Here is a 23459-nt window from a genome sequence, read left to right as displayed (position 1 = left end):
CAGGTCCCTGTGCGCCCTCAAACCTGCGTGGTGGTCACCGTGTCTCTGGTTGTTGGCAGCGGGCAGTCACTCATCCGAAGGGCTTCCTTCTTTGCTGCAGTCTGGTGTTTAGTACCGGACAGAGATATAAACTCCAGGAAGGCATGGCAAGATGCTGTGGACGGCAGCTGACCATCCAAAGTCTGATTTGGATGGTCGTCAAGGTATTTGCCATCAAATTAATGGCGTTTCTTGTTTAAGAGGAGAGGCGATGGCTAAGCCTCTGCTTCACAAAAATCATTTTAAGTTCAAGTTTCAGCCTAGAAGGTTTTATTGATTGTACTACCACACAGTATGAAAACACTCTGAAACGTGGAAGTAACATAGCATACACAAAATCAGAAGAAGAGAATTAACCACCTAACACTGAATTAAACATGGAAAACAGGTCCTGTTCCTGAACCCAAGTGAAATACTTCCCTCCCCACTGAGGTTTGATTAAAAGCACCCATAACGTTTTGACACCCTGGTCTCCCTGAAGACACCGGGATTGCTGCTGTGCAATTACCATCACATGCAGCAGTGATTTCATCGGGTACCCGTTTCACAGAGCCGCTGGACCCCGAGCACTGGCTTTAGAATGAGCTACCTCTTGATCAACGCTGGCACCGGCTTTCTGCTACTGTCCTGGTTCTGCTACCGTTCTGAGTTGGTTAAACGCACAGTTGGGTTTACCTCAAAATATTAGAACTAGCTCATCTGTGTGGCAAGTGGTCCATTTTTTTAGTAGACTGAACCTTTGAACCATAAGAATTTCCATTACAAACCTGGATGATGATTTTTTAAAAATTTTTTTAAATTTTTTTTTTTTAAGCACAAGCACATTGTATTTATCTAAAACCTGCCAAGTTACACTACTGGCCTTTTTTAATGATGGTTTAGTAAAAGATGGTCTACTGCCTGAGCCAATTCCTCACTCAAATCCAATGAATGTATTTTTATTTAAAAATTCTCAAAGCCGCACTTGCTTTCTCAGGCTAACTCATTTCAGTGTAAAGGTGTTAAATGGAAGTATTCTGTAACATCCCATCTTAACTCTCCATCTATTCCTACCTATGGATCACACGAGTTGAATGAGAGAAGAATAACTACGTAGAAAATCCTGCTGCTCACCAATACAGCCAAAATAGTAACTATTTGTCCTCAAAAGGACGATGTAGTCACACTCTTAAAAGCTGCATTGAGGTTATCCAGAAAGAGCTGAGTCCTCACAGGTATATTACCATCATTTTTGCAATTTAATACTTCACAATAATCCATTAACTTGTTATCACTGTTTCTTCCAGATGGTTTTTGGGTTTGATCTTTTTTCAGTCACTCTCAAGAAGATGTTTAGGATGGTGATAACCTACTGAAGATGGTCCTCCAGAGTGGGACCTTCCTGAAGCATAGAAAAGGACAAGGGGAGAGGTCTCGGAAACTTCAGTCTTCAAAGAAGAAAATTGACAACTTCAAAAAAACCAAAAAAGTCAAAGGTTGGTGGCGCTCAGGAAGCGATTTGTGATGGCACACGTGAAAAACGATGCTATTTATGTAGCAGGTCTATCCCCTGAAAATACTATTTCAACACATAGACACAAGTCTGCTTCAAGGGGAAGCTTTGGGAAATGGCAAGATGAAGAAGTAGGCCCAGGAAACATCAGGCACTCAGTTTTTCGGAAGAAGTAACATCCCACTCAGTGAAACGACCCACGGCGGTGTCTCTGTGCGCCTACAGATCTGCATCGTGCTGATCTTTCTGTCGGATGCACAGCACAGACTTGTGGCTAATCCCACATTCGTGGAGGGACCTCGCAAGGTCAGAGAAACTCCTTCGGGGCACTTCCATCGTCTCGACGCTGCAGCATTTGTATTTGACTGACATTTTCTGTTCCGCCACAGCAAGGATGGTCTGGAGAGTGTCGGTGGGCTTGAAATGATGTTCAAATCTCAGACCAGAGGGAGATCGAATAGCGAGCAGCAATTGTGACTCTTCTTTCGGTGGCTCTTCCACACTTAAAATTGATGTCAAAGGGCTCTCTTGTCTCATTTTCCTTCCTGGCTTCTCAGGAGGACGCTGCGTGTGTGAGCCGTCTTCATCAGGGACATCAGTTTCTGACAATACGCCGGCAGATCCTTGTTTTCCAGTAAGAGTTTTGATTTTCGAATCGTCCTCCCCCTCCCCGCTCACGTTCAGCCGGTCGGTCTGTTCAGCTACAGCTTCCACAGCGCCGCTCCCTACGCCTTTCCAGCCGATGGAGGGGAGCACCCTGTACTTGTTCAGGGAAGAGGAGGTCCTCAAAGGCACTTGCTGCAGGAGCTCTGGGATTTCCTCAGGAGACACCTGGCCAGATGGGAATGCCGGTTTTATGGACGATGCTCTCCGGCTGTTCGCTAATTGGTGGGGAGCTGCCAGCGGCGGGGAAGGTGGCACTCGGCAAGAACAGGCTTCCATGCTCTGAGAGTAACTGAAGCTCGACCTCGTGCGTCCCTTGGCAGATTTTGGCCTGGTGACGTGCATGTCAGGGGCGTTTGTCCACAAGAAAGCGGCTGCTGTGCTTGAAGGGAAGCCGAGGTGAGATGGTGCTAAGTTCAGAAGAGCCGCTGTGGCCATTGCTTCTCAAGGCACCTGCGGGCGGGGTAGCAGAGGGAAAAGTTACAGGAATTGGACAGAAAGCTTCTAGAGAGCTTAATCTCCTTACAGCTCCCATTTTTGTGCTGCACGGCAGCTAGAAATAGCAATCGACCCGGTGTATCACCCCATAGGCAGGCGGCAATCCTACAGTTCACTAACGACCAACTCGGACAGTGGGATGTGTATATTTATAGGTGCTGACTTTGTCAGGGATTGTTTAAAGTTGACCTAGAGCATTGGGAAGTTGTGACCTTCCCAACTTAAAGAAAGTTTTTGATGGAAAGAACAGAAACATGTTTTTTTCTGAAGCTAGAAACTCAGTGAAAATGGGAGAGAAGTGAACTTCAAAGCACAGATCTGGCCTTTTTGCTGTTCCTGCAGTGACAGATCAAGTTCCCATTGCAGACTTTTGGGTAAGACTGACTACACTTTGCTTTTTAAAAAATCTCTGAAGACCTTTGAAATTGAATCTGTCTGATTCAATACAGAGAAACCCATTTTGACTTCTCCTGTGACCAAAAGCTGCTTAACAGAGATCCATATTAACTCCCTATAAAGACGAAGCCATGTTCTGCTGCATGTTCCCCAACTTAAGCTGTGCTCAGACCACTCGTGCTTTACCAGGACAAAGCAGTCTGAAAGCCCAGACAACCAGGCCACAACCTCACAACAACCTTTTGGAGAACTGGGGATGAGGTCACACACCTCTTCCTTTTCTGTGGTTTGTGCAGCGGGGGGGGGGGGGGGGGGGGGGGAAGGCAATTTTCATTGCTTGGCATTCTCCAGTAAGGATAAAGTCGGACTCGCCTGCTGCTCATCACCCCAAAACAAACAAGCCAAGAGAAGGGAACAGCCACTGTGGTTGTTCCTCAACATTTTGCCAGTGATGCATTATTTAAAGCTTGATTTCTCCTCCACCGCAGTGAAATCGAAATGCTCAGCAAACCAATGCTGAGCAAAGCCAAGCTGCTTGGAGACAGAGAGGTCTGTCCCTCTGTAAGCCTCGAGCGGAGCTACGGAAGGGACACGCCACCCAAGTGACTCCTCAGAGTTTCCTAGGAGCCTGGGTGGGTGGGGGTGTGCGCCTTTCATTTACTGCCTCTAACAAATAAAGTCCAAGGCAACAAGCTATAGTTCAGCATCCTCTGAAGAGGGACTTCTGAGCACATCAGAGCACTTACCACGTATCACCAGTTATATTGCCAGCTCAAAGGATTAAAAACCCCCAAAACAACCAACCTGCCGGAAGCCATGGTAGGACCCTCCTGAGCAAGGGTCTGTACTGCTTCAGCACAGCATACATTAGAGGTTTACCGTGAGGAGCTGTTTTAAATATGGCACATTTTACATTCGGGTGCCTCGGCGAGGGATTGGCATGGGGAACTGCAGTCAGGGAGGGCTCTGCCCACAGGTGGCCCAAAACACTGTGACCCCAGGGCCTGGGAGGACAGGCAGTCCTGAGCCCCTGGCCCTACGGCACAGCCCCGGCCCCACAGCATAGCCCAGCTCCCCAGAAGAGCCCTCAGCGCCACAGCCTGGCCCCAGCCCCACAGCTGACCCTAGTCCTGGCCCCACAGTCAGGCCCCGGCTCTATAACCCGGGCCCGGGCCCGGCCCGGCCCCGCCGCCCCTCACCTCACCTACCGCCCCGGGCCGCCCGCGCCCGCCGGCAAACACAGCCGCGTTGCTACGGCAACCGCCCCACTTCCGGTCCGGCCACAGGTCCCGCCCCGCAACCACCGAGACGATCCGGCCGGAGCGCCGCCGGTCGCGGTCCTCCAGCTGCCATGTCGGGCCCAGGGGCTGACCCGGACGGGGCCGGGCTGGGACCCCGCGTCCTCGCTCCGTGCCCCGGGGCTCTGGGAGCGCGGGGAGACCGGGACCCCGGTGGGCTGCTCGGTCCGTCTGCCCCGGCGCGGCAGCGGCCTGTGGGACGGGCCGGGGATGGCCGTGACAACCTGGTGCGGGTGTGAGGGATGTAACCAGGCTGGGGGACATAGACGGGCCAGGGGACGGGGGTGGCAGCTCCTCTCCCACACAACTGCCCCAAACCCCGTAGGTGAGGGCTGTGCTGAGGTTGTCCCCGTCCCTCCCGCCGGAGCTCTCGCTTCCTGCTGAATAAAACCAGACCAATAACCACCAAACTCATTAGTTTTGATGAGAACACCTTTAGAAAACTACACTTTATGCACAAGATCCAGGGACCTAAAACATCCTGGTGTGCACTGAGGGGAGTCCTGATCCCCCCAAGTCGGGTTTCCTTGTGGGAATGTACCCCGTAACGCTGCCATTTCCATCTCTCCCCATTAATCCCTTTTTAAACCTGCCTCTAGTTAACCAGATGCTTCTCCGGCTAACAGATGCCCACCAAAGGCAGCAAGGAACAAGCAATAAATAACTTCAGATAACTTATCTACCGTCACATTGGGGATCTCCACCCTGCAGGTGAGGGAAGATCAAGGTGTACCTGTGCCCTAAAAAAGGTAAGAAAATAGTTGCATATCAGCTCATCCCATCCACAGCATGTTCTGCCATATCGCGTGGCAGATGCACGCTTTGCAGATCAAAGCACCGGGCGTATTTACATTTCAGTAAGGCCCTGACCAAAGAGCTGGGCCGGTTGATACTCCTCTTTCTTTGCTCCATAGGAAGGCTGATCCCAATGTATGGGATAATCACTTCCATGGGTGGTTTTTAAGCCCTCGGGTTTGTGGCTCGATTGAAGAGGGTTTAGCTTCCTCCTAAGATCCCCCGCAGAGAAGGAAGGCTCAAAATGAGGGGATTTGGTTAAATCCACCAGTGGATCCCTAGTCTGCATGATCCCAGCCCTCTGGTCTCCCTTCAGGCCCCTGGATGGTGCCTTTCACACGGGTTTAGCCAAACTCTACAGCAAAAAGCCGGGAAGATCAGGGCCAGCTTTCCCCGTCAGGGCCAACCCAGCAACAAAACCTGCCCTGAAGGACAAGGACCTGCAACGCCGAAGCACATGAGCAGGAGCGGTGCAGATAATGACCCCCCATGACGGGGAAAACCTCTAATGGAAGTTTTTTTGGTGGATGAGGCGGGAAGGAGTTGCTTAATCGTCAGGGATGCCATGGCTTTTACGAGTCAGGTGGGGGATTTGGGCATCAGTTTGCATCACAAACAGTTTCTCATGCAGATGGTGAGTGGGGAGGCAGGCGAGCTGCTGCTCCCTATCCTTTCCATATTGGGCTTGGATGGCTGTTTATTCCACTCGGCAGCAGGAAATAAAAGGTTAGAGGGAAGGAAAGCCTGGGACAGACATCTCTGCCAGCTTTGAAGGACAGCCACGAGGTGACGTCCCTCCAGCGAGCAGCTTTGGCGGCTCTCAGGAAATGCCACAAGGGTTTTTCTTCTTGTATTACAAACCCCGGGGCCGTTTTCTTACAATCCCCCACCCAGAGTTCCCTTCCCTAGAAGTGTGGTTACTGAGGGTGGAGCCCTGCCTGATACCGTGCATTTGTGTGTGTGTTTGCTCTGGCCCCACGATTTTGCAGCACTGATAGCAGCTTTTGTTTCTTATCTCCTCTGGTTTTCTGCCTCCCTTGGTTTTTTGTATCATGTCTCAGTTATGGTGATTAAATAAACTGTATTCGAAAAGCATTCCCTGTCAGATTTCCATGGTGTTTCCAGCTTTTGCTGCTGCTGATTTAACTTCACAGACCCCTTGCCCATGCACTCCCGGGGTATCCCGTGCCCTGAGGGCAGGATGGGAAAACTACAGACCCACGAAATGAGACTGTGAAATGAGACTGTGGCATTCGCCGTCCTCCCTTCGCCTCCCTTTGTCGATTGGCAGGGCTGCATTTGGATGCAGACACGGATTTGAGGGGACACTTGCAAGGGAAAGACCCAAGAGGAACCATCTCAGAGCTTGCAGGGTGTGAGTTGGCAAAACCAAGCACTAACTGAATCCCGCGACTTTTAAAACCATGGCCGAGACCTCAGCTGGCCTCATCCCTTGAAGGCGCATCGGCCCGACATGGAGACAGCTTCGTGCCCAGCCGACAAGCAGAAGTGAGATGACGGAGGAACACAGGGAAATTCATGTTTCTTGTAAAGAGGAAGGATGGAAACCTCCTACTTTAGCGAGGGGCCACTCGGCGAGAGCTGCTCTGTGATGAATAGTGCAGATAGAGGAGGGGGTGGACCTCTGCCATCTATATAAAGCGAACCCGCGACGCCGGCAGTCTTGGAGCTGTGAAGTCCAGGCGGGGTAAGGAGAGAGGGGATTTTATTGCCCTCTTATTTGATTAGGCAGCTTGGGGGGCAGCAGTGGGAGGCTGCAGACGGTGAGCTTCTCCATCAGCCCCGGGCAGGACAACCACTGTGTCCCTGTACACATCCCTGCCAAGCGCTGCATCCCAACACCGGAGTCGGAAGGCCCCACTGGGAGTCAGCAGCGCTCTCGTGGGCACGGGATACCTTCACAATGCCGTATATCCACGGTGATGCTAATGTCACCGTGGGGTGCTGCCAGGGTGCACCCCACCGGCTCCGTGCCCTTGGCATGGGCGTGGGGGGGCAGCCACTTGTCCTAGCCCCGGGGTGCTGCTCATCACCCACCATTGCGGTTTCCTCCTCCAGGGCCAGCCTGAGGATGAAGAATCTCCTCTTTGCCGTGCTCTTGGCTTGTGGTAAGTGCCCCAGTTTCACCAGGCCAGGCTGGAATCATGTCTGCAAGGCAAAAAAAGACGTACAAACCCAGAGTCTTTGTGCATGATTCAGGTTTTTCTTTAAATTTTGCAGTTTAATGCTTCGTGTAGCACTGCTGTAGTCCTGGAGGTCTTTGTGACGGTGAGGCTTTGGGATACTCAGGTCCATAGTTATTTTAAGAGGTCCTGGAGCCTTTTGTCACCTGCTTTGCTGCCTGTGCCGAGCCTAGGGCTGATCCTGGCAATGTGGTGGTGCTGGTTGCAGGATGCAAGCGTGGCATAGCCCGTACAGAGCAATAATATCTTCTGCCAGACTGAATCAGGTAGCTGCAGAAACCAGACAGAATCCTGAGGGGGTTTTTGGGGGGGCTTCTTATGGTTCGCATGCCTGAAAGCATGTATTTCCAGCAATGCCAGACTTATTCAATTTCTCCACCCAGTGCGAGCCTGTCCCTCTGCCCCTCTGCAGGGCTGCTGCCAGCTCGCGGCAGTGTTTTGGAGCTGGAGCGGATGATCAAGTCGACGACAGGGAACAGCGCCCTGCTCTCCTACAGCTGGTATGGGTGTTTCTGTGGCATCGGTGGCAGAGGGACCCCGGTGGACTCCACTGACCAGTGAGTACCTGGAAAAACGTCCCCACTCACCACCCTGGTGCAGGGTGTGCGGGGTCCCTAAAAAGCTCCTCACTGGCAGCCAGCCGGTGCTGGCGTGCTCGGAGAGGGGTTTTTGTGCCGTTCTCCAGCCACGTCCTGCTGCTGCCTCTCATCCCCTCCTCCTGGTCACCCAAAATTGGAGGCTGGACCTTCCCTTTACCTTCCAAATGCGGTAGGGGAGCAGGGGCAGTGGTTCGAGATGTGTACCCCCCGGCAGGTGCTGCCATGCCCATGACTGCTGCTACAGGAAGCTGCGAGAGGGCAAGTGCAGACCCCTGATAACCCCGTACCACTTTGATGTCGCCGACGGAGACATCGTCTGCAGTGAGTACCGCCGAGCAGAGGGGGGGGGTCCCACAGAGGTGGAGAACCAGCAACTGCTCCTTGTGACACCCCAGCCCCGCAGGAGGGTACACAGGAGGGCATTTTCCCTCCCAGGGATGAAACCAGCTTGATGCCGGGTCGGGTTTGTACAGGAGGACGCAGCGTACAATAAATGGGCGCCACAAGGGATGCGGGCAGGTTGGAGAGGACAAGCACCGCAGCACGCTTCTCCATGTGCTTTGCCCAGGCAGCTCCAGGCATTGGGGGTGCTCAGAGGGGACCTCATCGCTGATGCCAGCTGGAAAAGCCACCACAGAGCACCGTGGTTTTTTTTTTTTTTTTCCCAACAGGTAACGAGCAGAGCTGGTGCAAGAGAGAGACCTGCCTATGCGACAAGGCGGTGGCTTCATGCTTCGCAAGCACTTTGCATTCCTACAATAAATCCTACCGCTTCTATTTCAAGCTGAAATGCCGAGGAAGTAAGCTCCAGTGCTGAGGAGGGGAAATCTGCACGCAAGGTCACAGATTTTGACTGGCTTTCCCAATGGCTGTGGCAGGAAAAGCCTGATGCGGGGGCTGAGCATAGCCGGAGCCAGCAAGGCTCCCTGCAAGGTGATGCGCAGGGTGAGGGAGGGCGCGCACACATTACGGGTGGAGATCCCCCAGCAGAAAGACACGTCAGCTTCCATTTTTTTGTCCCTTCCTCCTCTCTTTTCTCTTTTGATTTCATTTCCCACCAAAGATAATGAAATAAAAGTTATTCGAAATCATACTCCATGGTGGTTTTCTGTAAGAGTCACTGAGCTTGAGGCACTGCATCTGGGTTGCCAAGTTTGGGGAGCACTTTTGCATCATATTTTCACGGCCCCAACTGCAGCCCGAAAAAGCCGAAGGTCCGACGGGCAGCTGTAATTTGCAGCCAGTTATTTACTCCTTCCCTGGCCAGGTCTATCCTGCTGCGGAGCAATAGTGCTGCTGCTGGATCCCCAGCAGGAGAAATGGGGACAAATAAATGCCACCACGTAAAACTCGGGGGTTTGTCAACAAAATAATTCCCCAGCGGCGAGCCCAGATGGCAGCTGGGTTTTTTGGCTTCTCCCAACACCCCTTCCCACCAGCTGAACTCGCTCACAGAGCTAAAACAAAACGGTGCATTAAGGGGCAGGTGAGATATGGCCAAAAGGTGTTTTTAGAGGAATAATGGAAGTGGGAAAATGTGGGAGACAGTTTGAGACCCGCCTAAAGAAGAGTTCCCTGCAGAGGGGGGAAGATTCCAAAGCTCCGTCCATCCCAAGGCGGATGCTAATTTAGGAGGGCAGTTAAGGTGGTGACTAAATGGTTTCTCTGCATGGGGGTTGCAGTGAGGAGGTGGAAACATCATACAGAGAGAAATAAAGAGAAGTTTCATTCACTTATCCTAAAATACCCATTTTGTTTCATTCTCCTCTCATGGTAGGCGAGCGTTTAATCATCCAGTGTCTGCATAACCCCATGTTTCTGGGGACCGCACATTTAGAGATGCTTTTCTTGTTGTCCATACACTTTTCCCACAGAACCGATAGATAACTAGCTCTGAATCATCTTTGAGGCGTGGCAGAGGGACAGTTCTCAAACCATATGACTCCCTGAAAACCCCAAACTTGTTTCATTTGCGGTTGCCGGGATGCAAAAGCTGAATCAGGGTTATTATTTCCTCCCCCCCCTGGCCCCGATATGGCACTGTGGTGCTGGGGAGGGCAGAGAAAAAGGCCCTTGGACGTCTTCAGCTGGGGGTGGACAGCATTGGCTTCCTCCTCAGGATGGAAATGACGCTGCTTTGCCGACTCATCCCATCTGGCACTTGCCCTCACGCATGGGGTACGGAGCGGGGTGTTGGGGGAATTTCTTGCGTTCCTGTAAAGGGGAAGGATGGCACCTTTTCCTTCACAGAAAACCCAGTTGGCAAGGTGTGGGTGAAACAAGCATCCGACAGTGGGAGCAAACCCTATATAAAGGAAGCCCTGAGGGGTGCAGGGCCCTACAAGCAAGCGGCAGCTTTCCTGAGGTAAGCGGGGATGGAGGAACACTTTTCCTCTCTTTCTTCCTTTAACCAAAAGCTGCGGTACAGGCAGGGGGCGAGGTCCGTGCCGGGAAAGCAGGAGCAAAGGAGAAGCTACCTGAGATGCCAGCTCAGAGGCAGAGTGGCGGGGTGCAGCCCTCAAGGGCTGATCATTCCTCCAACTTTTCTTTCTTTCCCTTCATTTTGCTTTTTCCCACTCTGCCATCCAGTTCCCATTGCTTCCCATCCCCAATGCAGCAACACTTTGTGCCGAAGCGATGGCGATGGGCACGTTCTCACCCCCCCTCATCTCCCCTAATTCTCGGAGGTGAGGAGCATCTCTGTCCCCAGATGACGGGGGAAGTAAAAAAGAAAGTGTTTGATATACTGGGGAAATGGTTTGATTTCCTCTCACAGGGCGGTCAAAAAGATGAACTCTCTCCTCGCCTTCACTGTGCTCTTTGCTTTGGGTAAGTGTCCGTGCTCGCACGAGTCCCATGGCTCACCGTGCAGTTATATCCATGGAAATCAGGACCAGGTTGGTGATTTCTTAAACTTTCCTCATCACCACCTCTCCCAAACATGCAACAACTCTCCTGCACCGAGCTGGGAATAAGTTTCCTCTCTGTTGCATCTACTTACTCATTTTTAGGACATCACCAGCCTGTGATGTACCAGTTTGGGGGCTGGAGGAATAGGGATGCTGCTGGGGAGCCAGGCGTCGGCATGAGTCGCACCGATTTCCCCCCAGGCTTGTCCCCAGCTCGCGGGAGCCTCTGGGATCTGCACAAGCTGATCACGAAGGTGACGGGGAAAGATGCCTTGCTGCATTACTCCTTCTACGGCTGCTACTGTGGCTTGGGGGGCAAAGGGCAGCCCAAGGACGCCACGGACAAGTGAGCACCCACTTAAAAATCTCCCTGCCCGAGCACATCCTTGCATGGTTTCAAATTTGGAGGGTAGGGGGCAAAAAAACCCCAATTCCCAAAGCCTCGACCTCCCGTACAGATGCTGCCAGCTGCACGATACCTGCTACGACAGCCTCCTGAGATACCACTGCAACGCCAAGGTGCAGGGCTACCACTATGGCTGGCACGGCAGCAGCCCCTTCTGCAGTAAGTAGGACCCTTGCAAAGGGGGTGTCATCCCCTCCCCCAGCTGGGGCTGACCCTGGGCTCCGCTCTGCCCGCAGAAGGCAGCTCGTGGTGCGCCCGCCTTTCCTGCGAGTGTGACCGCAGCCTGGCACTTTGCCTGAAGCGAAGCATCGGGAGCTACAGCAAACGCTACCGCTTCTACCTCAAGCACTGGTGCTGGTGATGGAAGCCGGGACACAGGGCTGGAGCACGCGCCTGGGTTCTGCGTCCGGATCTCTCTACGTCCCTGCCTGCACGAACCACGTTAGTGCTGCTGTAAATTTAATCAATGTGAAAATAAACAATGTGCTTGAGCCATCCCGGTCCTCTGTGAGTTGCTGCTGGGCAGAGAGAGAAATCCCTGTAAATACTCAACATCATCGTCCCCAAACACACCCCAAACTTTGCAAAACCTCTGCCTCGGCCCCTGCGTCACTCCAGGCTGCAGCCCACGGGGAAAGGGGGGGGGTTTGGCCGGCGAGGAAAGGGGCGTAGCAAAAAGCATTTTTGGGACAGACAAGTCATTTCAGCGCTTCCAGTTTGGAACCCAGGGGCAGCACTTTCCCTGGGAGGACGGGCTGGCAGCAAGGAAGTGGAGCCGGAGCGATCCCGCGGTGAGGACTCCCACGTTCACCCCACTGCTGCGATGGGGCGGTTGCATTGCTGCCGCAGAAACAAAAATACGGGGGCAGGGGGGATGTTGGGAGGAGGCAGTAGGCGTGCTGCTTTCTGCTGTTTTCCATGCCTGTGGATAAAGTGTCATTGCTTTAAGGTAAAAACTCAGCCGGAAAGTTGCAGCCCTGGGGGGACAGCTGCTCTGCTGCTGCAAAATGATGCCCTGGGTGCTAAAAGAGATGGGACGGGAGGTGGGAGATGCTCGGGTGGTGGTACAGCTTCAGGAAGCGTTTGCTTTCGGCCAAGAGGCAGCAACACAGATGCAAAGGGGCATGGCTGCCTTCCTCCCTCCAAGTTTTGGGGCGATCTGACCTGATTTCAGAGGGACAAGGTTTGCAAGGCAGCGCCTGTCAGCTGGCCACGCTGCCTGGCTGAGTCTGTCCTCCATTTCTCCTCCCAGGCCTGGGTGAGAGGAACATGAAGGTCCTACTGATGCTGGTGGTGCTGCTCGCCTGCAGTAAGCACAGCCATTCCCCAACCCATGGATGGGAGCCAGGCTGCAGCCCCACATTGATGCCGGGAGCATCCCCAAACCCCCGTGCTCTCCCTGGGGAGGCCCCCAGCAAACCCCTCCTCTCCACCCTGGTTCCCCGGGCATTGTTTCTGCGTATAACTTGCAAAAATCACATTTTCTGGTCACTCTAGGTGCATTCACAGCTCGCGGGAAGCACCCGCGCAAGTTCGCACCGGGACTCGAGGGAAGCACCGTAGGAAATCTGACTGCCCACGGCTGTTACTCGGCATGGGGCAGCAGCGGCACACCGAAGGCTTCAATGGACCGGTACAGGCAGCACTGCCCGGGATGGCTAACACTGGCCCTGGGGTGGCTAATGCTGGCCCTGCGGTAACCCTGGGGCTCTTCCCACCCCGCTGGCAGAGCCCATTTCAGGTAGGTTAGAAGCATCCGCCACCGCGTTTCAGATGGGTCCAGGCTCTCCTTCTCACTGCAGGTGCTGCCTGCTCCGTGCCTGCTGCTACGCCAAGCTGGCTGCACGGCGGTGCCGCGTGGGACCGATCCAGCCCCCCTCGGTGCCCCAGGCAGGAATCCCCACCTGCAGTGAGTCCCCGCACTTGCGGTTCAGGATCTCTCTTTCCAGACCATCTCTGTCCTTTGTGGTGCCCTTTTTAGAGGCAGCTCCCTGGGGATGTTCCCAAAAAGGAGGTCTCAGGTGTGTTTTTTTCTCCGGTCCCTGCAGGGTCCGGGACCTGGTGCCAGAGAGGTGCCTGCAGATGTGAGCGGGCAGCCCAGCTCTGCCGGATGCGCAGCCGGGGGCTGCTCCGGCGTCGCAGCAAGTGCCGGGGACGAGCTGGGTGGTGTTGAAGCAAAAGGGCTCTTTGCAAAACCACGTCCAGGCTGATAAGCAGAGGGACGGTGCAGTGCCGGAAGCATTTCCCAGCCCTGGCAGGTCTCCTCGTCGGGGCTTTTTGGCTTTGACACGAGGACAACAACCCTCTCGTGAAGTTGCGTCATTATACACTGGATCCGAGGAGGAAGAGCAGCACAGATGCAATGTTTCAGCACAGAAAAACAAGGGAGGGGTGGACACCTGCGCCTTGTCGCTGTGAAGGGCGAGATGGAAACCAGCGCGAGCCTCTCTGCTAACACTCATTTCCCCTTGGCTCGAGCTCCCTGTGCAGCCTGTCAGCTCCCTCTGCTTTTTGCTTCACTGCAGATTCTCTTCTGTTGCTCCAAAATAAAACCAGAAAATGCAAAACATCAGGCCTCAGTGTGACGTGACTCAGCTGAGCCCAGCGACCACCCCTTGCAGGCAGCAGGGCGAAGCTAACCTCTCTGCTAGGTTTCCCATTGAAATACCCAGAAAAAAAAAAGACAACTGAGATGCGACACATCTCCCACCGATGCCCATCTGCACCCCTGAACTTCCCCTTGCTTAGCTCCGAGCCTTCAGGCTCTGAAAATTTGCAGTTGCCCTGAGATAGAGATATCAAAGCCGGTGCAAAGGGCTGCAGGCAGGCACGATGCTGCGGGAGGGCTGGGCGCTGGCAACCTTTGCTGCAACGGGGTGGCCGGGAGCTTGCTCTTGCCTAACACCCAGTGCAGAGCAAAACAAATTTCTCACCAGAAAAGAATGTTTTGGCCCAATTCTGAAAAAACCCCGAGCACGTCCCCTGGGAAAAGGCAGGTCAGGCTGTGGCTGCTTCCCCCCCCAAGCACCGCAGCATCCCCACGGCGCAGGTTTCCTGTCCTGCAGACCAATTCAGTAGGGTCGACCCCTCCAGGAGGTCTCAGCGCTGCAAACCCCCATGGGGATCAGCACTAAAATACAGCCACAGAAACAGCAACAAAACACTTCTTCCCTGGATATCAGCAGCTGTAATTCCTACCCTGGCTTGCCCCAGAAGTCAACAGCACCAGGAAATATCCCTTAAATCAGCAATGCTTCCCTGCGGTATAACCCAGGCATCAAGCTCTACCATCCTCATCCAGCAACATTTGGTCCTGGGGAAGACGAGGAGGAAGGAGCGGGCAGCCCTTTGCCCAACAGCTGCTGTTTGCAAGGCATAAATCAAGGATCAAATCCTCGCCAAGATGGGAGAGGGGCAATCAGGCAGACAGATTGCAGGCCAGGATGAGTTGAAACACAATCTCCCTGTTTAAATTTTGGGTGAATTTTAACTACCTATGTATTTGTCTGCTTGGACAGCTGGCTGTATGAATCCATTCATACGGAGGTCCAAGTGCTGATGTGTTGGCTCAGATACTGCACTCCCTCAGTACATTGCACGAAATTGAGCTGTAAAAGTGGTATTTTGCATATCACAAAAGAGAAACAAACTCCACATCCTCCCAGGGATGCGGGTTCAGCCCAGGGGGTGTGTGTTATTCCACTTTTGGAGAAGGGCTACTGCAAACCTGCCATGGGTAGAGGGGTTGGGGCGGGCGGTCTTTCACCTGGCAGCTCAGGCAGTTTGATGCACAAAAATAGACTTTATTCCCCAGTGATAAAAACTGGCTGCGGACTCAGAAAATATTGAATTATGGCAAGCTCTGGTTCACCTAATTAACTCACTGCCATCCCAAGGGTCTACGTAAATTGGTCCGGAGAGCTGATGAGGCAAACGGCATGTGCTAGATGGGGGAAGAGATTTTGCTGAGGCCCTGAGCCGAGTTCCCTTTTCTCACCATCTCTCCGATTTCCACCCAAGTTGCATCCTTGTTCCCTGCCTCAGTTTCCCTATCAGTGATGGGGGGGATTTCCTCTCCCTGGCTGGGTGCCTGCCTGCACCGGGGTTCCCCATAAAGTGGTGCAGAGCTGTATGCACCTCAATCTCTGCCAGAAGAAAACTGCTAAGGTGTTTGGCATCATCTATTTAATTAGAGATTCTCTCCAAGCAAACAACATGACTGTCCTCTTTTTTCACCCTTCCATTATATGCCACTAGCATTTATTTTTTTTTTCCCCCTCACTCTGCTGCTTGCCTTATTTTGCTTCAACATAAAGATGAATCAGAAACCTCGTGTGATGGTCCATGAGCGTTGCCTGCTCTGGTTTGAGAGCAAGACTATGCACAGCGCCCAGCAGGTATGGGGAAAGCGATGGAGCATCCCCACACGCAAGGAGCACCTGGGCGCTGACAAGCTCCTGCTAACAAGAAAACCGGCATACAGTGCTTTTACTCGATCCTACCTTCAGCCGCAGCCTGTTCTTGGCTCACGGTGCTGCATCTCATCCGCTTTGGTAAGTCAGGAGGGGAGGATGCTTTGTACTGGCTGCATTTTCTCCCTGCCCAGGTAAGTCACGATGGACACAGTAAGATATAGAATGGCATTTTCTAACCGAGACATCAAAAAACTAATAGTCACCCAGGAACAGAGCGGTTCCCATTCTCCCTCAAGTTGTCCCATTTTGTTCAGGGAGGTATTGGGATGCTGAGATACCCAGAGCCACACATGGATTCAACCCCAGTCTGTCCCACTCATCCCAGTCCACTGAAACCTCCCCGGGTGAAGGGCTCCCCCACCATAGGGCATCCTGCAGCCAGCGCCTCTGGCAACGCCGAGAGAGACTCGCACACAAAGCGGGACCGATATGGCGAGGATTGTCAATATTTGCCCACTTTGGGTTCTCCAAAGGAGGGGCCCCGTCGCATGGGTACAATGGCCATAAAAGCGACCAGCGGCACTTCGGGCTCACCCAAACACCGGAGCTGCCACCGCCAGGCATGAAGCTCTTCTGGCTGCTCCTCTGCCGTGAGTACCCCGCGCCAGCTCTCACCCCGCCAGATGATGCGGTGTGGGAAGCCCGGCACTCGCAATTTCTCCCCATAAACAATAAACTTGGGGAGGGTGAAAATACTCAGTTTTGGTACAGAAGGGTGGGATGAGAGGTTGCTTTTCCCAATGCTCCTAACCCTCTGTCTCCAGTCGCAGGGCTGGTCCCCGCCAGCTGCAACGTGTTACAGTTTGGTGCAATGATTAAATTCAAGACCAAGAAATTGCCGCTGTCCTACAATGGTTACGGCTGCTACTGTGGCTTGGGGGGATCCAAACAGCCGCTGGATGCGACTGACTGGTAAGTCAGAACCTGGAGCAGGCAGAGCGGGTGCGAAGGGAACGCTTGCTGCTGCTCTTGGGAGCTGCTGCACACCTGTGCACCTAACCTGGGCACAAACGCAAGATGTTTCTCATGGGGGCTGTGTACCACCAGATGTTCAGCACTGTGGTATTGTCCCCACCACCCCCCATCCTGCCCTGACCACAACTCTCGTGCTCCCAGGTGCTGCCATGCCCACGACTGCTGCTACAAGAAGTTGGCTTCCTCTAGCTGCAGTCCCAAACTGGTCACATACGAATACACCATCTCGGGAAGCCAGATAGTCTGTGGTAAGAGACAGCGCGGGGGCAGAGCCCTGAGGGGGAGGGCACAACCATCCACGCTCTCCTCCGAGATTTCCTTCACACCTTCCTGGCTTGGAAACCACATGCTGGGAAGGGGGTGGAAATGGGGGGAAAACACCAGGAATAGGATAAACATTTATTTGCTTGGACTATGGTGAAGTTTAGAGCTTGGAGACCTCCTGAAGAAGGGGGCTTGCTCTTCTCCAGGGGCCAAATATACAGGGTTTGAGGTGAGCCTCCCATCATGGATGGGGATCTGGCACTGCCACCCCACCTTCCCTAGAGCAAACCTGCTGTTTCAGGGTGAGTGGATTAAAACAAAGCACTTCACAGGGATCAAAGCAAATACGTACACATACACAGGCAGATAAAATAAATTAAACGGTCCATCCAGGGCCACGCATGGTTTGTAGCCAGGTAGCTCCATGCGCCAGAGGTAAAAGAACTACCTGAGACACCCCAAACTCAGCATGGGGGCTGTGCATGCCATGGGGAGGGTCCAAAAGTCACCCCGACTCTCACACCCTTCACCCCACTCCATCCACCCAAATTTTCTTCCAGGATCCAAGACTTGGTGCAAAAGACAGAGCTGTGAGTGCGACAGGCAGGCGGCAGAGTGCTTCCAAAAGACAGCCAGGACCTACCACAACCCTTACAAGAATTACCCATGGTTTCTGTGCAAGGGCAAAACTCCCTCCTGCTAGACATGTTGGGGTCAAAATTTGATGGAAACAGTCTAAATTGTGGGGGTTTTGCCTCCCCTGTGCCCAGGCTGGCGGCACCACAAAGACGTCTGGTGCCTTTCCCCACAGCCGGTGCACAGGGAAAGCCCGCTCCTCACCATTAAATAAATCATAAAAATGAGGGAATCCCTGCAAATAAAAATACGTTTTCAAAGGCAATTTGTAGAGCATGTTCAATGTCCTGTTTGCGTTTGGGAATTGACGGTGGAAGGGGTAGGAAACAGCATGGAGCATTCACGGCTGGTTTTCTGAAGTAAATATTTATGCCTGCATGCAGTTTTGCATCTTTTTCTTAAAAAAACCCATTTCCCAGAAGTGACATTTTAGCAGCCAACCAGTAAATCTTAAGAGCTTTGGAAGAAAAAAAATAAAATCACCAGAATCAGCGAGCAGCTGCCGCACCCTGACCCCAAACTCGGCCCCCCTCTGGGAGCTTGGCTGCAACACAGCCCCATCTGACTCCTAACAACTAATTAAACAATTAATATTCACTAAAGCCAAGGGGGACCGTAGTGGTGGTAGTCTCAAGGGTTTGGGGCGGGGGGGGCTCTTCCTTGCACCCCACCTCCAGGAGGGGCTGGAGCTGGCCAGGCAGGTCTCCTCAGGCCACAGCTCCCTCAGCCACCTCGTCCCTCCACTGCAGCTGCACTCAATGCACAATTAGACCTAACGAGCCAGGGCTGGCTCATCTCCAGAGAGGTCTTCTGCACACCTGCCCAGCGAGGGGGGGTGAAAGAAAAGTGCTTCAAGGGTATTTTCTTCCAGTTTCACCTCAGCCTTGAGGGCTCTGGCCTGACTCCATCAAGCACTTTGTCAGGAGCCACATCCCTGCCCCTTCCTCCTGTAATCCTGGCGTCTTTGTGACTCCAAAACACCCATTTTCTCCTTTTGCTCTTTTTCTGAGGGCTTTGGGATGAGGGGAGAGCTGGGCCACAGCTGATGAAGCCAGTGCTGCCCTCTAAGGTTTGTGCCTGCAAATGGGCTCTGCTCCAGGCAACAGCAAGGAACGATCACGATCACACCGCTCGACATGAACATAAACCATCTCCGTTTTATACGACGCTGGAATACGAACATGAAGACCCCCCCCAACTCTATTCACACCGTTCAGCTGGCACATCTTTGTAACCTTTATTGCATCCAAAACCCAGAAGTTTGGTAACAGAAATAGGTGCCCTGCTGAGTGTGCAAGGAGAAAACTCTGATGAACAGACTCCAGAAACAGAAGTCTTGCGGTTTCAATAGGCTAGGTACAGGTACACCAGAAACTGAGGAGTACAGACAGAAAAGCCCTCCTGGACTTTGTGAGGCCAAGATGTGCTTGTGGACGGCAGACAAAACCTGGGTAAATGCTTCAAACTTCCAGTTCAACTGAACTACTTACCTGCAGAGACAGGATTTGGGGAAAAGAAAAGTCTGGGGAAGAGGATGGCGGCACACAGGATCATGGAGGAAGGGTGTGGGCAGGAGCCCTGATTAAATCGGTAATAAACAGCAATCCTCCTCAAATAACAAGGGAATGCGGACTGCTCATTGTCCTATGACCGCATACCACGAAGCGGTTAGCTCCACCAAAGAGTAAACACGATCTATGAATCACAATGTTCTTCTTTTATTTCTCTTGTTTCTCGAGGCCCTTCCTCCTGCAAGGAAAATCCATGACCCGTTTACAAAGCAAATGCCCTGCCTACAAGTGAATTCCCCGAGGGGCCCTGCGTAATGATTCCCTAGAAAAAACACACGTTGTAAGGACAGATGGAAATTTCAATAGCTAAAGGAAAAATTGAACAGACAAAATGAAAGTTTTAACATCTTTGGATACAAAATGTTTGTGCAGGTACAAAGCTATCCTGGCAAAAATAAAGAGTTTGACTGGTCTAACAAGACTTATGAGCCCAGCACATAAAGAATGTTTTAATCACATTACACTTAGAAATGAAAGCATTTTCAGCCACATATTTGGTTACAGGTATCAGAGACTATGAGCTGAATGCCAGCGCCTCTCTGCTATTTCAGATGTGCCAGTGTTGCAGGCCTGCCCGTTTATCCTGGACACGGATGAGGTGAGGTTTTGCAGGTCCCTTCACGCCTACAGGAGCAGCTCAGCTGGATACAGGACAACTCCCTCCACAGCTCCCCAGGCTTCAAACAACAACAACCCTCTCATCTGCTCTGCCTCAGAAAAACAAAAAAGCAATTCATTCAGATCAATCATCTTATTCGTAGCATACAACTGCAAATTCTTCCCATCTTTTTAACCTTGCAGAACCCACCCATTTTGGCATAAAACGGATTTTGCCAAAGTAATTTTTCACGTTAAGAACAATACTGTGAATTCAAGGCTCATCTGTGCTCTTCCTACCTACAATATACTCCTCAGACTTCCCTCTGAGCAGTTACTCATGCCTACCACTGGCACTTAACATGCCGCCTCACTCACCAGACACTATGTCCCACCATAAAGTATTAGGAACTGCTTGGTATTACTTTTTATTTTCATCAAGCTCATTACAGGAACCAAAGTAACTTCTTCACCAGCATTAAAGCCTGTTTTCCTACACCACCAATACTTACAGTACAGCTCCTTTTTTTTTTTTAGTCTTCAAATGCTCTTGATGCACAGTAGCAGAACACACAAAGAAGTACTAGCTCAGATCTTGGCAGTTCAGTCAAAAAAGGCATTTATATTTCTGTGCTGATTTGGAAACTTCAAAGAACACATCGAATTCTTTCAAAAGCAGTTTTCCTTACTTTCAAAAAATCTATTTCGTCCTGCCCTGGCTGATAAGGTGTCTCCTGTTACCTATTGTGTGTGTAAGTGTGTGTGTGCTTTCTTCAAGCTTAGTCCTTGATATAAGTCCAAAAACCTGAGTGAAGCTGAAATGCTGCAAGCCATCAATTGAGGGCCAAGTCCCACAGTCCTTACACTTCAGCTCAGATTCCCAGTCCTACAGTGGAAAGTATCGCAGGATTCAAGCTGTGCGTTCTGCGGTACTTGGTGACCTTACCGAAGAGGAATTTAAGACGAAAAAAAATCCTACCCTGGAAAAAGCTTGATTTATGAAGCGCGAAGTAGGCAGGGTTCCCAGTGATCACTGCTACTTGGAAGCTTGTTTCCAGAACTCTTGATCCTTTGGCTACACCAATTTCATTTGGAGACTCACAACTATCAAGTTCCTGGCTTGTACTAAAGCTCTGGAGTAGCCCAAAAGCTCCAGAGTATGGCAAAGGAGTGGAGATTCCAGATGTCCAAGTAACAACACTCAACAGAAGTCTCATGCCTGCTCATGTCACATTTTACTACCTCATTATACTTAGCAGATCGAATGAATCAGCTCTGCAGTCTCAGGAGTCCACTGGTATTATTATTGTTATTTTTTTAACTCAAAAGCCCTCAACAGCTAGCAAACAAGCTGATCTCAAACTTAAGCAAGCGTGGATGCAGTAATCCCATTCTCCCTTGATGTATTAATCACTTCTGAAACAGCCCAGTGCAACAACATAAGCAGTTCTAGTTAAATTAAAGCTTATCACTGCATTCTTGCATGGGGGGGGGGGGGGAAGAGAAAAAAGAAGAGGAATCTCACGTTTGATACAGTGTTGGCTGACACACTTAGCTTTGGAAAGGATTCTGGGATTCTGTTTCCTTATTTAAATTTAAATATAAAAAACCCACCCATGTTCCTGAGTTGAGAACTGTTAAGCTTTCCCTGACAGTAAGGTAAAATAAAGCTCCTCCAAGCATAACCAAATAAAAAGTTGTTATATAAAAAAAAATAAATCTAAGCACATCACGAGATGTCAAAGCAACTCTGACACTGCAATGTGAAGAGAAGGTTCTTGCCTTCATCTAATTCCAAAACTATAAACCCAAGTCTCTACTTTTTGTTAAGTTCAAACAACTCTTCTCACACACAGGTCGATGGATGCAGAATTATTGAATAATTGTTCGCTCACCAACCGAAGAAACAGGAAGTTCACGGGTGCTTAGAGGTCTCCGCAGAAACGGATTTTAAGATAACACTTGGTACTTGGAAATTTACTTTACGGGAGTTTTGTCTTCATCAGTTTTATTTGCTTTTCTCACCAGAGCACTGAGAACACGTTCAGTCATATGTTTAGAGCTGCCATGGCCTTCACCAAGGTGATGTGGTTGTTTGAGTCTGTTTCTCTCCTGCTGTTATCTGCACAGTTACTCTTGTTGGCCAAGACCTTTTGTCAGTGTCTGTCTTCCTGCCGCTTCTTCTTCTCTAGCCGCTGCTGTTCCTTCTTTTGTTTTTTAGATGCCTGAAAGGGAAGGATGAAAATACAAAGTTGAAAACACACATTTTCTCTTCAGTCAGGGAAAAATAATACACTGGAAAGGAGACAAGCCGCTATCAAAGCAGCTGCCAAAGAATGCCTATTCCAAACTACATATCCGGACTTTATTTTGTGCCATTTTGGGCAGAGTGACACACGTCACTATTAAATATTTGTATCTGACAAGTCACAGCTGTAGCAGCAACAAAATCCAGTAAGCGGAAGCTCCTTTTAATTCAAAGAAGATGATAGTTGCTGATTAAGCAATCCTAAGCATTCCCGTAATCATTAAAGGATGTGTAAATCACTGCCAAACCACCCTTCACATACCTTTGTGTTTCTGCTAGCTCGATTCTCTTCATTGGATCTAGCCTGCCCTTTGTTGTTTTCTATTTCATTCTGCTGCAAGCTCCCATTTCCAAAGATTCTTGAACCAGTTTCATTTTCTTCCTGCAGAGTTCTGCTACACAATTTCTGATCCTTGCTCTGGGGATCACGCTGCTCCTCAGCACCTACCAAAACCAGAGGTTTTTCTCAGACACACTCTACCCTGAAGCTGTCTCAGAGTCAGTTATTTCCTTCTTCCCGACTTTCTGGAAAAGAGTGGTTTTTTTTTCAGAAGCTGGATTGAATCTGCCCTCACTAATTAACCTTCCTGAGCACAGAAAGGCTGAGGCAGCAGCACAGCCAACAGCAAGCTTCCTGAATTGCTGATTACAGTGAACACTAAGGTCAGACAGCACTCTTCTGAAGCACCAGGTGACAAACTCCAGGTACTTACTGATTCTTTCCACTTCTTTCACTTGAAAGATGGCAAATATTGCAGATTCTATATTGTAGTCTTCCACTTCCAGAATCTGTCTTACTAAATCGATGTCCTGTCCACAAGAAGAGAAAGATAACACTGAAGAGTTTAAAGCACTGACATACATTCACTTAACAACCATCTGCACCACTGAGAGGGGGTTTCTGGCTGCTTTTATCACCTTTCAGTTAGCCTGTATTCCATTTCTGAAAAAGGTGAGGGAGAAAGCGTTAAAATCCTGAACATATAAGGAAAAAGGAATATGCTGTTTCACTCCTGACCCTTTCTGTTCTATGCACTTGCACAGTGCAAGCAGCAATCTGCAAGAAACTTGCAGGCTATCCAGTGACACCAGCGAAGACTCACAGAGTATCTAGTCATTTGAGATCTTCAACTACAGCTGTCCTCAAAGGATTTCAAATTTTACACAATTTATTGTTTCTAAGAGATTGCAAGACAAACCTTCCAAAATTATTAGGTATCCACACAGAGTATGTATTTCATCTGCATTTAAGGGTTGAGTCTAGGATGAAAACCATCCTGATTTGTGGCTGTGGTACTGAAATTGTCCGAGATGAATGCTTTTTAGAATTTTTC

General features: G+C 50.9%; 5 protein-coding genes across 9 annotated transcripts; 4 read left to right on the top strand and 1 right to left on the bottom strand.

The window, feature by feature from the left end:
- Nucleotides 1-292: 292 nt before the first annotated feature.
- UBXN10 (UBX domain protein 10) lies at nt 293-22635 on the bottom strand. 2 transcript variants are annotated; one of them, XM_054850002.1, is made up of 3 exons: nt 22388-22635; nt 21713-22042; nt 293-2647 (listed from the first exon to the last, which is right to left on the bottom strand). In XM_054850002.1, exon 3 carries the CDS (start codon nt 2630-2632, stop codon nt 1751-1753), a length of 882 nt encoding a protein of 293 aa, XP_054705977.1. In that variant the 5' UTR covers nt 2633-2647; nt 21713-22042; nt 22388-22635; the 3' UTR covers nt 293-1750. The 2 variants fall into 2 exon arrangements, with proteins under 2 accessions (XP_054705977.1, XP_054705978.1); XM_054850003.1 differs by lacking the exons at nt 21713-22042; nt 22388-22635 and adding an exon at nt 4293-4357.
- Nucleotides 6392-9068, top strand: LOC129215945 (phospholipase A2, membrane associated-like). Its single transcript, XM_054850009.1, has 5 exons — nt 6392-6889; nt 7261-7310; nt 7798-7942; nt 8199-8305; nt 8656-9068. Exons 2-5 carry the CDS (start codon nt 7274-7276, stop codon nt 8799-8801), a joined length of 435 nt encoding a protein of 144 aa, XP_054705984.1. The 5' UTR covers nt 6392-6889; nt 7261-7273; the 3' UTR covers nt 8802-9068.
- LOC129215944 (basic phospholipase A2 homolog blK-PLA2-like) lies at nt 10017-11796 on the top strand. Of its 4 annotated transcripts, none has more exons than XM_054850006.1 (6): nt 10029-10349; nt 10574-10671; nt 10761-10813; nt 11095-11239; nt 11352-11458; nt 11536-11796. In XM_054850006.1, exons 1-6 carry the CDS (start codon nt 10158-10160, stop codon nt 11658-11660), a joined length of 720 nt encoding a protein of 239 aa, XP_054705981.1. In that variant the 5' UTR covers nt 10029-10157; the 3' UTR covers nt 11661-11796. The 4 variants fall into 4 exon arrangements, with proteins under 4 accessions (XP_054705983.1, XP_054705980.1, XP_054705981.1 ...); XM_054850004.1 differs by having other exon boundaries at nt 10996-11239; XM_054850008.1 differs by lacking the exon at nt 10574-10671 and having other exon boundaries at nt 10017-10349.
- On the top strand, nt 11991-13866 carry LOC129215947 (basic phospholipase A2 A-like). The gene is made up of 5 exons (XM_054850011.1): nt 11991-12090; nt 12552-12608; nt 12797-12932; nt 13102-13208; nt 13348-13866. The coding sequence occupies exons 2-5, from the start codon at nt 12569-12571 to the stop codon at nt 13470-13472; spliced, it is 408 nt and encodes a 135-aa protein (XP_054705986.1). The 5' UTR covers nt 11991-12090; nt 12552-12568; the 3' UTR covers nt 13473-13866.
- Nucleotides 14126-17904, top strand: LOC129215946 (group IIE secretory phospholipase A2-like). Its single transcript, XM_054850010.1, has 4 exons — nt 14126-16364; nt 16539-16686; nt 16891-16997; nt 17574-17904. The coding sequence occupies exons 1-4, from the start codon at nt 16337-16339 to the stop codon at nt 17714-17716; spliced, it is 426 nt and encodes a 141-aa protein (XP_054705985.1). The 5' UTR covers nt 14126-16336; the 3' UTR covers nt 17717-17904.
- Nucleotides 22636-23459: the final 824 nt, after the last annotated feature.

The sequence above is a fragment of the Grus americana genome, chromosome 21 (genome assembly GCF_028858705.1).
Source record: "Grus americana isolate bGruAme1 chromosome 21, bGruAme1.mat, whole genome shotgun sequence".
Taxonomy (NCBI): Eukaryota; Metazoa; Chordata; class Aves; order Gruiformes; family Gruidae; genus Grus; species Grus americana.
This window is presented reverse-complemented; position numbering and strand designations above follow the sequence as displayed.

Coding starts and splice junctions, on each gene's coding strand:
- UBXN10 (XM_054850002.1), bottom strand. CDS start 2,632: ATGGCCACAGCGGCTCTTCTGAACTTAGCACCATCTCACCTCGGCTTC.
- LOC129215945 (XM_054850009.1), top strand. CDS start 7,274: ATGAAGAATCTCCTCTTTGCCGTGCTCTTGGCTTGTG. Junction 7,943..8,198: donor CCGGTGGACTCCACTGACCA/GTGAGTACCTGG, acceptor ACCCCCCGGCAG/GTGCTGCCATGCCCATGACT. Junction 8,306..8,655: donor CGACGGAGACATCGTCTGCA/GTGAGTACCGCC, acceptor TTTTCCCAACAG/GTAACGAGCAGAGCTGGTGC.
- LOC129215944 (XM_054850004.1), top strand. CDS start 10,158: ATGGGGTACGGAGCGGGGTGTTGGGGGAATTTCTTGCGTTCCTGTAAA. Junction 10,350..10,573: donor CAAGCGGCAGCTTTCCTGAG/GTAAGCGGGGAT, acceptor TCTGCCATCCAG/TTCCCATTGCTTCCCATCCC. Junction 10,814..10,995: donor CACTGTGCTCTTTGCTTTGG/GTAAGTGTCCGT, acceptor ACTCATTTTTAG/GACATCACCAGCCTGTGATG.
- LOC129215947 (XM_054850011.1), top strand. CDS start 12,569: ATGAAGGTCCTACTGATGCTGGTGGTGCTGCTCGCCTGCA. Junction 12,609..12,796: donor GGTGGTGCTGCTCGCCTGCA/GTAAGCACAGCC, acceptor TGGTCACTCTAG/GTGCATTCACAGCTCGCGGG. Junction 12,933..13,101: donor CCGAAGGCTTCAATGGACCG/GTACAGGCAGCA, acceptor TTCTCACTGCAG/GTGCTGCCTGCTCCGTGCCT.
- LOC129215946 (XM_054850010.1), top strand. CDS start 16,337: ATGAAGCTCTTCTGGCTGCTCCTCTGCC. Junction 16,365..16,538: donor CTTCTGGCTGCTCCTCTGCC/GTGAGTACCCCG, acceptor CTCTGTCTCCAG/TCGCAGGGCTGGTCCCCGCC. Junction 16,687..16,890: donor CCGCTGGATGCGACTGACTG/GTAAGTCAGAAC, acceptor TCGTGCTCCCAG/GTGCTGCCATGCCCACGACT.